Here is a 14,788-nt window from a genome sequence, read left to right on the forward strand (position 1 = left end):
GATCCTGTCCTGTTTGTGTGTACAGGAGTACATCAATCATACGATTGCACAACCTCAAACATCTGTCAGCTACGTTAGTTCACTGCCTGTTTTATGCAACACACCCATTCATATGTAGTGATACAACTTTCCATCTAATTTCAGATTCCCGTACTTCCAAAACTTCCCAAAACTCACAACTTAAAACCGTCCCAATGTCCACTTCCACTATACAAACTGTGGGTCTTTTTTCAAGGCAAAGTGTATCTGCAGTATTTTTGTGTTTCCTAACCATTTACCAGTAAAATTGAGCAACTTTTTTTTTTTTAATTTTTTTTTTTTAACATTTTATTTATTTTTGAGACAGGGAGAGACAGAGCATGAACAGGGGAGGGTCACAGAGAGGGAGACACAGAATCTGAAACAGGCTCCAGGCTCTGAGCTGTCAGCACAGAGCCCGACGCGGGGCTCAAACTCACAGACCGTGAGATCGTGACCTGAGCTGAAGTCGGATGCTCAACCGACTGAGCCACCCAGGCGCCCCAACTAATGAAATTTTTGAGGGGTCTTCCAATGAAGTTCTTTTCCACAAAAGCCCCTGATTTTCATTGACTGATTTTGCACAGTGAGGTGATTTTTTAGGAACATACTAATTGTGTTATAGCAAAATTGATTGTACCACTTAGTTCCAAACTAACATACGTCTATGCTGCAAAAAGTGCATTTTGAAGCTTTAATAGAAAAGATGCCATTTTAAAAATCCTTGCCAGAGATTTTTATGCTCGTCATGAACGAAAAGGAAGTACTGGAAAGGTATAATGTTACATACATTTGTGTTTCTAGTGGAATCCTTATAAAGCAGGGATAAAATTCAGGTCTTGATATAAGACATTCTTAAGATCACAGAACAAACTATTTCCCATCGTGTCTTTGAATTCTCTGTGGCATAGCAGAAGTCCTAACTTTAACAAATGTGATGCCCAGTATTTACCTACTCATACTTCCTGGCTTCTCTGATGTTTTATTTTTTTTTAAAGATTTTATTTTATTTTTTAAAAGATTATTTATTTATTTTGGGAGTGGGGAGCAGGCAGGGAGAGGGAGAGGGAGAGGGAGAGGGAGAGGGAGAGGGAGAGGGAGAGGGAGAGGGAGAGGGAGAGGGAGAGGGAGAGGGAGAGAAAGAATCCCAAGCAGGCTCTGCGCTGTCAGCACAGAGCCTAAAGCAGGGCTCAATTTCATGGACCATGAGATCATGACCTAAGTTGAAATCAAGAGTTGGATGCTTACATGCCTGAGTAAACCCCTTAAAGATTTTATTTTTTAGTAATCTCTACACTCAACATAGGGGCCCTAACCTGCAACCCCCCGAGATCAAGAGTCTGCATGCTCCATCCACACTGACTGAGCCAGGCAGCAGCCCTTGTCTGTGCTGGTTTAATGTCTAAGTCTAGACTAGTGGACCTCAACTGGGAGTGATTTTATTTCCCAGGGGACATTTGGAAATGTCTGGTAATATTTTTGAATGTCACAAGTGGGACTGGTATCTTGTGGGTAGAGTCCAGGATGCTGCTAAATGTCTTACAATGCACAGGCAAGATTTCCACAGGAAAAAAGTATGGAGCCCAAAATGCCAATGGTGTGAGGTTATGTAAGCCTATGCTAGACCATCATAGCCTTCTAACAATTAACTCTGCTGAATACGCCACATTTACTATTTCTTTGTGTTTCTGTATTTCTCTAGAGACAACAGAGGCAGCAGGAAATAACAGCAATTGAGAGCACAGGTTCTGGTATCAGGCCACCTAGGCTTAAATCCCAGCTCCCTGACTCATTAGCTAGGTATCTAAATTACTTTAACTTTCCATGCCTCAGTTTCCTTAACTTAGTACCAGTAACTGTATCAAGGTTGGTTATTTTTTTCAGAGTTGCTCTAGGCACCGGGGATAGCAGTGAACAAAACATAAAAATCTTTGCCCTCATGAAACTTACTTTATAGTGGAGACGTTTATGAGGATTAAAAGAGTGAGCGGTATAAACATGGCCTGGGACAGAGTAAGTCCTCCATAAGTGTTGGCTTATATTTATTGTGAACAACAGGACTTTCAGCATGTCATTGTCATTAAATTACTGGTCAGTCAACTGTTTATGTTAAAAGTTTAAAATAGTACCCACCTAGTAGCCCCCTCTCACCCATGGTTTTCCGCTTTCTGTGTTTCAGTTACCCATGGGTCAACTTCAGTGATGACCCTTTTGACCTATCCCCAGAAGGCCACTGGTAGCCTCATGCTGTGTCATAATAGGCATTTTATCATCTCACATCATCAAAAGAACAAGGGTGAGTACAGAACAAAATATTTTGAGATCATATTCATATGACTTTTACTACAGTAGACTATAGTTGTTCTATTTTATTATTATAGTTGTTAATCTCTTACTGTGCCTAATTTATAAATTAAGCTTTACCATAGGTATGCATGTATAGGAAAAAACATAGTATATATAGGATTTGGTACTATTTGTGCAATCAGGCATCCACTGCTGGGGGTAGGGGGTGTCTTAGAATGTATCCTCTGCAGATAAGGGGCTACTGTACTCAGTATTTACTGTAAAAGAATAAAGTTGTAATCTCTCTTGGTTTTCATGCTTCTGGTAAAGATACCTGCCCTTAATATGTCAAAAAGACAGAGGAGAAAAGTAATTCTAATACAAAAGTTCCAAAGAAAGATTAGCTGTGTTTTTATGCTAGCAAAGGCAGGATGTGAGAAGATTCTTAAATAGTGACAAGCAACACTTAAAAAAGAAAAAAAAAATGGACTCAGCTATTCTGGAGAGTTCAGGACCAAAGAAAATAGGGCATATTCACTAGCTTAATCTGAGGATCATGCTCTATTAGGAGTCCAGATAAAAAGGTTGAATCAATTCCATTTTCAGGAAAATATCAAGAAATTGACAAACAGCAACACAAATTACTTGTTTTCTGGCATTATGCCTTCTTCACTATTTATTACCAGACATGTAATCATTTACTAAACTAGAAGACCAAATGCAAGACCTGCTTATTTAGAGCCTCTATGGAAATACTTCGTTCAATAATAATTTAGTTTTAAAAGATCTTAAGATGAATAAATGAGTGTAAAACGTTGTGTCTCTATCAGATTATATAAATAACAAATTAAAAAAGACATGTCTGCTGGAGATGGAATATACTTACTACTCTACCTTATTTCTTTTCAAACCTTGTATTTATGAACCAAATAATGCATCATGTAGGTAACTGTACTAGAAAATCTGGGTGAAGCTGTACCATTTTAAGCAGTACTGAGCTTTCTAGCAGCCTACATGAACAGGGAAAGTTGATAAACTACATTACTCCTTATAGCCTCGTTGTGAAAACAGAGCAATTCACTGGGTTTGAGTCAACTCTCAGTGACAGGTGCTTTTATATGAAGAATAATTTAAACTACATGGCAGCACACTGAAGATAGGGGAAGCTGGTATTGTGTCCCTTTCCAGGGTCATTGGAACAAGGCATTTTGTGTTCAGTCCACATTGCTAGTCTTCCCTCAGCAGAACACTTTTAAGGGAAGATGCCAATGACATTGCTAAAGAAATACCTCCCTCCATGCACTAAGTACATGCATAAAATGCACAAAATTGCACATTTCATATACAAACCCCAATAGGGGTTTAGAAAGACAGAGGGGAAAAAAAGATTTAAAAATCAGTTGCTATTGGGTTGTAAAAGTTCTTTATATATTTTGGGTATTAACTCCTTATCAAATATATGATTTGCAAATATTTCCTCTCACCTGGTAGACTGCCATTTTTTAAAATTTTTATTTATTTATTTTTTGAGATATAGAGTGCTTAGGGGAAGTGGGGGCGGAGATTAAGAAAGAGAGGGTGGGGGGAGGGAGGGAGGGAGGGGGGGAGAGAGAGAGAGAGAGAGAGAATATGAATCCTAAGCAGGCTCTGCATCATCAGCTCAGAGCCTGATGCGGGACTCAAACCCACAAACTGTGAGATTGTGACCTGAGCTGAAACCAAAAGTCAGATGCTTGACTGTCTGAGCCACCCAGGCACCCCTGTTATATTGCTCTTTCATTTTGTTGTGCAAATGCTTTTTAGTTTGATTTAGTCCCACTATTTTTGCTTTTGTTGCCAGAATTTTTTTTTAATGTTTTCGCCAACTAACAGCAATGTTCTGGATATTTATTAGTATTGCAATTTTCTCCTATGGGAATACTTATTGTGTGTGTGTGTGTGTGTGTGTGTGTGTGTGTGTGTGTGTGAGTTTCAACGCTTTTGTATCATGCATAATTTCAATGACTGCTCAATACATAAAATCTATTGTTTTTTTTAAGAAATAAATATCAAAACTGCTATTAACATTGTCAATAACAACCAATATAATTCTTCTGAGTAATAATACATTAGACAAAGTAAGCTTTAGTAGTGTTTTATATGTGTAACTGTGGCAATACAGTGAAAATTTATCTACTGTGCACAAAAAATATGTGGTTTTAGAAAACTATTCCACAGAAGAGATTTTGGTTGTCTCTTACTAAACTCAGATGCAAACCCGTTTATATGATTTGCTCTGAATCATGTGTTTCCCTTATGGGGAAGAAAGAAGGATTTAATTTAGTATAAGAAAAACAGGGTATCACAGAGGTTTGGCAACGAAGCCAGTACCATGACTTGGATTTTTACAAGGGCTCAACGCATAAAAGGTGCCACATATTCACAATGTTGTTAGAAGGGAGCAAGGTGGAAGAGGTGTGGGAACTACGGAGGCTGTTTATTTCCCAAATTAGTCTGAAAGCTGTAGAGCAAACAGCTCATATGTGTATTTATGACTCTTTTGTTTTTAGTATCCTTCTATTTAACACAAAATGGAGTATTGTACATTCTCAATTTGTCCTTGGTTTCAGTATACTATTAGACAATAACACTCTCCAGATTATTCTAAAATTGAAGAGCTTTTATTGCTAGAAATCATACAGCCTTATCACTTTGAGACTCAAAGAGTCTCAAATTAGGTTCTGAAAACATGTTTGTAGTTGTGACTTAGTTATTAAATTGGTTCTAAGGTAGTTCAGAGAAATTTTAAAAATACTGTTACATGTTAAGTTTGTTAATGTTTTATACAGATAACTATTTTATTTTTCTTTTAATAAAAAGGAGAAAATGTTATGTCGAAATCTGACTACCACAATGACTATGTCTGCAATTTATTTTTAAAATGAAAATATGTTGGCATGGAAAACTGTGCCCACAGTTAAAGGCAATGTTTTAAGAACAAGAGAAACACACTATAAGTGCCCTGCCTTTTCTTGAGACTCAATTCTTGAACCTTATGTGAAGAGATAACCACTGAGTTAGCAGTCTAAAAGAGTGTAATTTTTTTTTTTTTTTTTTTGCAAAACATGAAAAGTATATGTTTCCTTTCCCCGCATTTCTTCTAAATGCCATTTGCCTTTAACTTAAGAACTAACTGCTTCCAGACATCCTGCTCAAACCTCAGTGATTCATTTACCCACCATCTCCTTAAGGTCTTAACTCTTTCTCTCCTTTCTCCTCTCATCATTTAGCAAATGGATCGTCTCCCATTTCTGGGGGGTTAAAAAGAAAGGATTTCTTAGGTGCGAGTACCTCATTGATCCTCACTCTCAGCAAAAAGTATCAAAATTATCACCTTGATCATCGCTACCACTTGAGCAGGACAGTGAGTGCTGCTCACACACTCAGCTGTCACACCTGTGGTTAAAATGTGACAACCGATCCTCACATAGACCCTCTGAGGTTACTATCTTCACTTTACAAAATGCATACACTAAGGCTCACAGGATTCACAAAGCTGTCAGAAGTCACACAGTGACAAGGCGAGGAAGAGGCAGCCCCAAGGCCTGAGCTGTGTCCTTTTCAGATCCCCAACTTTCAATAGCTGCCCCTGCCTTGAATCTTATCTCAGCCAATGAGACTTTTCAGTTCTGCCCTCCATCTTCTGTGTTTCTGCCCAATGGTACTAAAACACAACACAACATAACACAACACTGTACTTTCCTCAGAGGTCCTTCCCCTTTTCCACAGACCAGTGACACACAGCCTCCTTCGCTGCTCGTCTTGTCTCCTTCTGCCTCACTGCCTGGCATCACCCCAAGACCACATCTATCTGAAGCAGAATAATGAAACCTTCCCAGTTCCAATTTAATTTTAGATTCCCTATCTCTTTTCCATCTTCCTATTCTCTAAGGCTTCAGAATCATTTTCCAGTCTTAGATGCTCAGATAAAATTATCACAGCATAATCATAAACACTGCCTCACATTCCCAATTACAGGTACCAAAGAATTTAAGTACAAATAACTGTAAAGCATGGGTTTACAAAAGCACCCAACAGGACCTGAGTATCTTGTTTTTCCCAGTAGGAAAATATGAACACGATGTAATGCTGTAAGTATAAATATGAAAACATTATTATAGGCTAGGAACAATAAAGACAAAAAATTGAAAATATTAGGCTCACATACAAATTCATTTGTTTTACTTCTGGGTTATTTGTAGATAATTTCTAATCCAGCTTTTCAACAAAACCTTAAATAACACCAACATGTTCATTTACAATCTATAAATACTTTTTAACAGATTTAAATAATTTTTGAAGTAACATCAAGAATAATTCAATTAACTCCATGCTAGTTATAGACAAAATGTGTCTATCACATTAAGAATTGCTACATATCCTGAGTGTTATGGCACCATTACCTTTTAGAACACTTGATACAAAACACTTGAATTACAAAACACATTATAGGCAAAAATACCTAAAATAATTTAGGTAATTCTTTCACTTGTAAGTCATCTGAGTGACTCTTAAGGAGCTTTTAAATGGCAAGGTTAAATGGCACTTAATGGTGAGAACAGAAATAGGATTCTTCAAATATATGCACTAATCCACCAAAGTAATTTCCTGTCAAACATTCAAGAATCAGGTGACATTTCTGGCTGTCACCCACACATCACCCTAGAGAACACACAACTAAAGACATCTCCATCACTGCCCTTGTTTAGGCTCTTATCTCCCCAAGAGTCTTTTAACAACATTCAAATTCACCTCATTTTAACTAGGCTCTCTCCTATTTAGAGCATCCTCCTCACTGAGCCTTAAATTCTTTTTTGAACTAAAACCCAAACAACAATAATAAACCCTATGCAATAGGACTTTTAAAAGAAAAAAGTACTTGATAGCACAAATACACATTACCTGGACCTAACTAAGTTCTCACTAAATAGCAGCTAAACTTGAATGTTCTAGGAGAGATTTCTTGAAAAGTAAAATGATGTCACTTCCTCGCTTTACAAAGTTGCTGGCTCTCTGCTCTTTTTTCTTCTTTTGAAAAAATGTTTATTTCTGAGAGAGACAGAGAGAGTGCGTGTGCACGTGTGCGGGAGAGTGCATGCAGGGGTGGGGCAGTGAGAAAGAGGGAGACAGGATCTGAAGCAGACTCTGTGCTGACAGCAGAGAGCCCTACATAGGGCTTGAACCCATGAACTGTGAGATCATGACCTGCACTGAAGCCACACACTTATCTGAGCCACCCAGGAGTTCCTCTCTGCTCTGTCTTAAATACAAAGTACAATGGTTTGTATAGGACTATAATTTAATGAATGAGGAACCTGATAATTTGACCTGAGGTTAAAGTTTACTGTTGAATGACCTATGCAAAAAGCAACTGTAATACCACACATAGGAACAAAAAAATGATCATAGGGTATATTAAAGTAGTTTAATTTTTTAAAAAAATTTTTGAATATTTATTTTTGAGAGAGAGAGAGAGAGGGAGAGAGAGAGAGAGAGAGAGAAAGCATGAGCAGGGGAGGGGCAGAGAGAGGGAGACAGAATTTGAAGCAGGTTCTGGGCTCTGAGCTGTCAGCACAGAGCCAGAAGCAGGGCTTGAACTTACAAACTGGGAGATCACAGACCACAAGATCATGACCTGAGCCAAAGTCAGACACTTAACCGGCTGAGCCACCCAGGTGCTCCTATAGTTTAAAAGAATACTTATTTGAAAAATTAGAGTCACTTGTATAAAAAAGTTTTATTTACAGAAGTCTAATGGAGTTTTAAAATAAAACTAAGCAGAACTCCAACTCAGAAACATTTCAGTAGTCAGAATATTCTTGGGATGCCCTGTATTTTCTCTCTCTCTCTCCTCTCTGCTCCTCCCCTGCTCTCATGTGTTCTCTCTCTCTCAAAATAAATAAACTTTTTTTTTTTTTAACCATTTTATTTTTTTGAGAGAGACAGAGTGTGAGTGGGGGAGGGGTAAAGAGAGAGGCAGACGCAGAATCCGAAGCAGGCTGCAGGCTCCAAGCTGTCAGCACAGAGCCTGATGCAGGGCGTGAACTCATGAACTGTGAGATCGTGACCTGAGCCGAAGTTAGACGCTTAACCTACTGAGCCACCCAGGAGCTCCAATAAACTTAAAAAAAAAAAAAAAAGAATATTCTTAGCATTTAAATGCAATAATGTGGCATTCAATGCCATACTCAATATATATAAACATAGAATTGCATTAATTCAGACAACTCTACTACTTGCTAATGAATGCTAATTACTAATGTTTTATTGTAACATGCATTAAATAGAAGTTTACTACCATTGGTAAGGAAGCAAACAACAAATTAGAAAAAGTTGAATTTAAGCACTATTTCTTCTATGTGTGGTCATATACCACTTTAAAAAGTTATTCTAACTCTAACCTACACATAAAGAACCACATGATTTCAAAAAAGATCCAGTTATTTTACTGTAGGTGAAGCATTCTTCCCAATAGTCAAACTGACAGGATAGCTCAATTCAAACAGGAAAAAAATCAGTAATTACTGAATTTTACTCTTCTTCACTGCAGTGTTTCATCATTTTAATACTACAAGAGCTTTATCTGAGCAATCACCTCAAGAACAAAAAGGTAGTTACTACTACCCAGTCAAATGATACTTCTATGAAACAAAGATTTTATAAACAACAACAAAAGGTAGCTTTTCTTCCAAAATGGCTATATTTTTGTGTAACTTAAATACTTCATTCAATATGACACAGGCACTGGTGACACAGCCTTAATGATAATATAAATAAAGAAACAGGAAGAGTAATATAACCATAATCAAAATATAAAGGGGAGACCAATTAGGGATTGATCTTGCTTAGAAGGGAAAGAGCAGGGAAGATGTCACAGAAATGGGTGCCATTTGAACTGAGCTTGAGGATCAGCAAGAGTAGTCAGATGTGGTGAGAGTGTAGCACATACTGAAAAGAGGGGATACAGAAATGGGGCAGAAAATCTAGGCTTTGAGTAACAACACACTTACACATAAAACATTTAGCATACACGTTTTGAAGCAATGTATTTCCTCTACTCCTAGGAGCAAATATATTTTTTATAACTCTGAAAAGGTTCAACGCACTTGTGACGCACACAGCACTTAATTAAGGCTCCATTTAGTCAACAAATTATTATCCCTGAGTACCGAGAAATTTCTCACGTACAGATGAGGTGGGATAGAAATCTGACCCAGAATAGCAGGGGTAAGGCTCACTTCCTACAATAGAGATAGATACAATAAGTAGAGCCACCAATGAAATCCAGTGGCCACTGCTGGCTATGGACTTGGCAGGTACTGTACTCCCGAGATACAGTTCCTTCTAACAGAGTACAGGTCATGGTATCCTATTAGTTGGTTTGCTAACTAGTAGGTTTGCATTATCAGAGTGAAAATGAAATCTCTCCAATACAAGGATCAAGGGGGTCTCCTCATTCATTTAACTTGCTTAATCAATTCATTTATGATAGTCAAATATTTATTAGGCATCGATTATGCGCAAGATTTTGTACTGTATGCCCCTAGAAAACAAAAATACAGTTTAATACTATTAGTAACTTCAAGAATATGATTTCATCTGAGTTTTACTATGCTAAATTTCAAACTTAAAGAATGGCGCAATTGTATTTTTCCATCAGGCTTCAATACTGATGGAAAGAGTTCCTTAAAGCATACCTATTCATTAGAAAACAGACAAGTACTTTATTCTCTACAGCTTTAGATTTCAGTAAAACTTTTATGTCAGTTTCAGGTTATTTCCCCCTGCAGTTCTGCTCATCTTCCCCTGACCCCTCCTTTTTGGCCAGATTTAATTTCCTGTTCATACAAAGAAGTTTAAGTAACTTCCCTTCAACTTTAGTAGCATTTAGGCCAATGACCTCTGATGTCATAACGCCTCAAAAACATCTTTGTTTAATATGTATACTGAATATATTATAATTCATTGTGACTACTGTAACTTTCTGATTAAGTTTAACACACAGGCTATTTTAAAAACATGTTAAAATATTTTAAGTGGATTCAAGATAAAATTTTAAAGGGAATAAAAATATTCATGAGTGCTCCATATACTTAAATTTTCTGGCTTTGGGCAGAATTTTCAGCTTCCAGCTGAAAATCTTGCAACTCAAGGGAAAAACTGTGAATTGTGAATTAAGGCCGTCAAATCAAATAAAATGAACTTGAGACCCTACTTCTGTATTTCTCTGCTTCCAAATATAGAAGTATAATGTACTAGGAGTCATGTATGAGGCAGTTATTGCAAATTCCTCAAGTCTGGTATTTTTGCACATTCACAAATAAAAAGATGACGTAGATAATTTCCTTTCAATACTTACGTAATTCACACAAAAATGTATACAAGGAGTCTTATTCTTTGTTTCAGTAAATTGATGTGAAAATATTTAAAATATTAAGAATTTCCATATTGCTCTTGCTTCAACTAGACTTAAAAAGCAGATGGTGCCTGTTCTTTAAGAGTAAACTTTATTGGAAAATTCTTCTAAAAAAACCTTGAAAACACAAGGCTGCTACTAAACCCGCATAAAAAGAATTATACCAGAAATGGCAAAATGTAAAAAAGTAAAAGACTTTAAAGGCTTCAGTTTTTACTATATAAATAGTATGATATTAAAATATTATTCATCTCCTCACAGTGGATAAGAGAATTATAAGCAAAATAGCTACAGACAAAAAAAGTCTTGCCCAACCTAATCTACTCCTTAAATTAATGGTTTCAAAACAAGTAAATCAATATACATAGTGAAATTCAAAGAAGCATGAATATTGTTAGTAAGAAATAAATCTTTAAAGACATGTTGCCCAGCCTTTATAGCCAATTGCAGTAGTAACTTTGTTTCTTTAAATGCCAAAATACTGTCTATAATAATTTCCTACCATTATATTGCTTTCAAATTTTAGGTTAATGAAGATTCCTGTTTTGAATCACATTACTGAAACAGACCAAATAATTAAAAACTTAAATAAATAGAAGCAGCTTCAACCAACTGTTAATTAGTTTAAGCTAGTATTAATATACATGCTAATAAAAACATTATGTAATGAATACTGTTAACATCTCCACAGGAATTTCTGAGAATTGTTCATTTAGTTCTCTTTAAGGAACAAAAAAATATATACAAGCTTCTCTTCCAAGTAAGTTAAAAAATAGACAAGATAAACTTAAAAATTTTAATGAAAATTATTGGGCTTTAAAGCAACATGCAACCACTACATGTTTATGTAGTTTAAAGTTAAGGATAGACTAAAAGGAAGATTACATTTTAAAATACCCAAGTCATTTGAAAACCTAATGATGTACAGTATTTACATTGTTACAAAAATACAACACTTTGGTTATAGAAATATTTATGTCAATTTTTTACACTAGGCACTGTGCCTGGCACTAGGGCTACAAAGATTATTTACCACAGGATTGTGAGCGGAGAAAAAAGTCCTAACTAATGCTCATTTAGCCATGACTTATTTATTATTAATACATAAAAGTAACAAGAAATACTCACCAGCCTTCATCAAAATCACATTTGTGAACAGACATTCAACTATAGCCAAAAAGGATACGGGAATAAAAATCAGACTCCACTCCTTTTGTCTTTGAGCTGCTCCCAAATGAACACTGTAGGGACGAAGCACTAAGGAAATGCACTGTGGCTGTCAGGCTGGTCTGCCACTCTGCAAGTCTGACACCAGACTGACGTCACGCACCAACATGTCAAATGCAGCCACAAATTCAGGCAGCTTCTCCAGGAGGAAGCTGTTGTGATTATGCATGCCTTCCAGCCATAAGAGTGAAATATGATTTCAATTCTCTTTAAAGTTGACATACATCATAGGGTAAAATATCAGCATATATGGTTACAAACAGCTCTTGAAGAAAACATGCCGTGAGTAATTTTAAATAACCTTAGCTCAAAATAAATAGACATTTCCTGTTAAAACTGTGAGCATACCAATTTAAACGACTCCTCTAAAAACATTTTTTGTTGTTGTTTCCAAAGTTGATACATACTTATTTCAAAAATTCAAGCAATAAAAAGGCATAAAGAAAGCTAAAATTACCTGGTGTTCCACTACCCAAAAATGATAATAGCTGCTTAGATTTATTGATCATTTACTATGTCAATCACTTTATAAACTCATCTGAGCCTCATAACCCAACAATAGAAGTTCTTCATTTTACTAAAGAATGTGAGACCCCAGAATAGTTATGGAACAGCGCTATTAGGCGACAGAGCAGGACTCAAACCCAGATAGAGTGTCTCTACAGCCTATGTATTTGATCACTAAATTATACTATCTAGCAGTCAAGATACCAATTGTTTAAATTCTGGTAGACCAGAGTTTGTATACGTATACAGATTTCAATATAAGAAAATCAAACTACATATGTTGTTTGCAACCTACTTTTTTCATTCAACAATATGCCACGGACAGTTTCCCATGTCAATAAATATACTCTTAACTCTTCCTTTTTTGATGGCTGCCCATCATAATTATGCAAACCTGATTCCTACAGAACACTTTATTATTAATTTTTTATTATTATAAACAGTAATATTAACTGTCCAGACATCTTCGTGTTTTCTTGTGTTTAGCTACACAGGATAATTCTTAGAAGTGGGGCAAACAGGTCAAACTATGTGCGTACTTTCAACATTTACATGTTTCGTCCTCCAAAAAGGGGTAACAATATGTATTTGTATTTCAATGCATTAGGTTTCTCCTTTCCCCACAAACTGGGTATTGACAATTACTTTTCTTCTTTCCGAACCTAATAGAATATACAAACAATCACACAGTTCTAATTGTGTGTGCTTGTGTTTTAACTGCAAGTGAGGTCAAGTCTTTTCTTTGTATGCCCATCCTCACAGGAGGCGGTCCAGCTTCCTGGTCACAAGCACCTGGCCATGGAGTCAGAGACAGTAGTCAAGCTCTTTTTCTGGGCACAGGCAAATTACTTTGCTTCTCTATGCTTCCATTCCCTTATATAGAAAATACAGATAACAATTTAATCTTCATGGGATTTTTGTGAGAATTATATGAGGAAAATCGTCCCAAGCAACTGGAACAGTGCTTACCACAAAGTAAGTGTTTAATTGTTATCTCATATTTAATGACCGACCATATTTGTTCTGCATTTCATACCCTTCGCCCAAAATGGGGATTTCTTAACGGAGTACATGAACACACCATTTTATAAAACATGTTGTAAATACCTTGTTAGAGTGCTAATGACATAAAAATGTTCAGTGACCTTAGTTGTGAGTTGTCTTACAACTAAATCTAGAGTGTAACGTAATTGGCGCTGAAAACACTCCTTTCATATGAAACTGCTACAGCAAAAATTAAAAATAACATCTCAAGTTGAGAAAACAAAATTGTTTCATCATGTAGCTTGAAATATAGACAAGCAAGCCAACACAGTTTGCTATAACCAGAAGGGTTTGCATATGTTTTAGAAAAGTAGTGATTCACGATCTTTCCCATTTTTTCAAAGTGAAGGTTTTGCTGGTCTCAATTAAATTTAAATTTTTCACACAAGGAAAGAAAACAAAACCCATTCTTGAAAACATCAAAGTCAACCACTTTTCTCACAGTGCTGAAAAGTTCTATAGCCCCTTTTAAATGACACAAATAGTAACAACCTATAAACAAAAAATATATGGAGATTGAAATGTATTAAACTTATAGTCCTACTCCCAAACCAAACAATGTATTATTATTATTATATAATAAAGCCTTCAACTATTCTCATTATCAGGCTACTTATAACAAAACATCTCTAAAAATGCTGAGAAGAAAGTTTTATATTATTCTAGCAGATTTGGTTTAGATGTATTCATTGTTGTATATGCTATAAAATTATCCTATGCAATGGCAAACATTTCTGTAACATGTTTATAGAATCACAGTGGCATGGTGGTTCTGCATATGGCTGCCAGGGGGAAAACAATAATAATGCAGCAGCAGAGATCTGTCAAGATTCCGGAAGATTAACAGGAATATTGAGAACTAACAAATCGACCAAGTGTTTGGTTTATGAAGTTGCCAGCACCCTGTGCAATTTCTCTAGAACCTGGGAAGCTTGGCTTCCCCCTGCCCCAATCACAGCTTACAGAAGGACTTCCACAGGGATAAAGAGGGAAAAAGGTCCCTCCTCTTAAGGCCATAACAGCGTAGAACTGACAGTTTAATAGGGAAAAGAGAGCTGTAAACAGATCATTATACCATAACCTGATTTGCAGAGCACAGAAGAGGAAGTGGCTAAATGCCTGGGGGAATCTGGAAAAGGCTTAACAAAGTAAATGACAGCTGGCCAAACTATTTCAAGAGGAGATTTCAGTTAGCGGTAGCAGTAGTTGTAAAAGTACAAATTTAAGATTAATCTAAATTTTACACTGGTG

General features: G+C 36.3%; 1 protein-coding gene across 21 annotated transcripts in view; it reads right to left on the minus strand.

The window, feature by feature from the left end:
- The window catches only part of PLEKHA5 (pleckstrin homology domain containing A5), a 240,420-nt gene that overhangs the window by 103,996 nt on the left and 121,636 nt on the right, over nt 1–14,788 (minus strand). The window contains exon 1 of one of the 21 annotated variants that reach the window (XM_053895173.1): nt 11,888–12,012. The exons of the other annotated variants lie outside the window; for them this stretch is intronic. Coding sequence (XP_053751148.1) covers nt 11,888–11,922 — 35 coding nt within the window. The 5' untranslated portion in view covers nt 11,923–12,012. Of the gene's footprint in view, nt 1–11,887; nt 12,013–14,788 lie in introns of those variants that run through there. 21 annotated transcript variants of the gene reach the window in all.

Source organism: Panthera pardus, unplaced genomic scaffold (assembly GCF_024362965.1).
Source record: "Panthera pardus isolate Hobbes unplaced genomic scaffold, ASM2436296v1 HiC_scaffold_6, whole genome shotgun sequence".
In the NCBI taxonomy this organism is placed as follows: domain Eukaryota; kingdom Metazoa; phylum Chordata; class Mammalia; order Carnivora; family Felidae; genus Panthera; species Panthera pardus.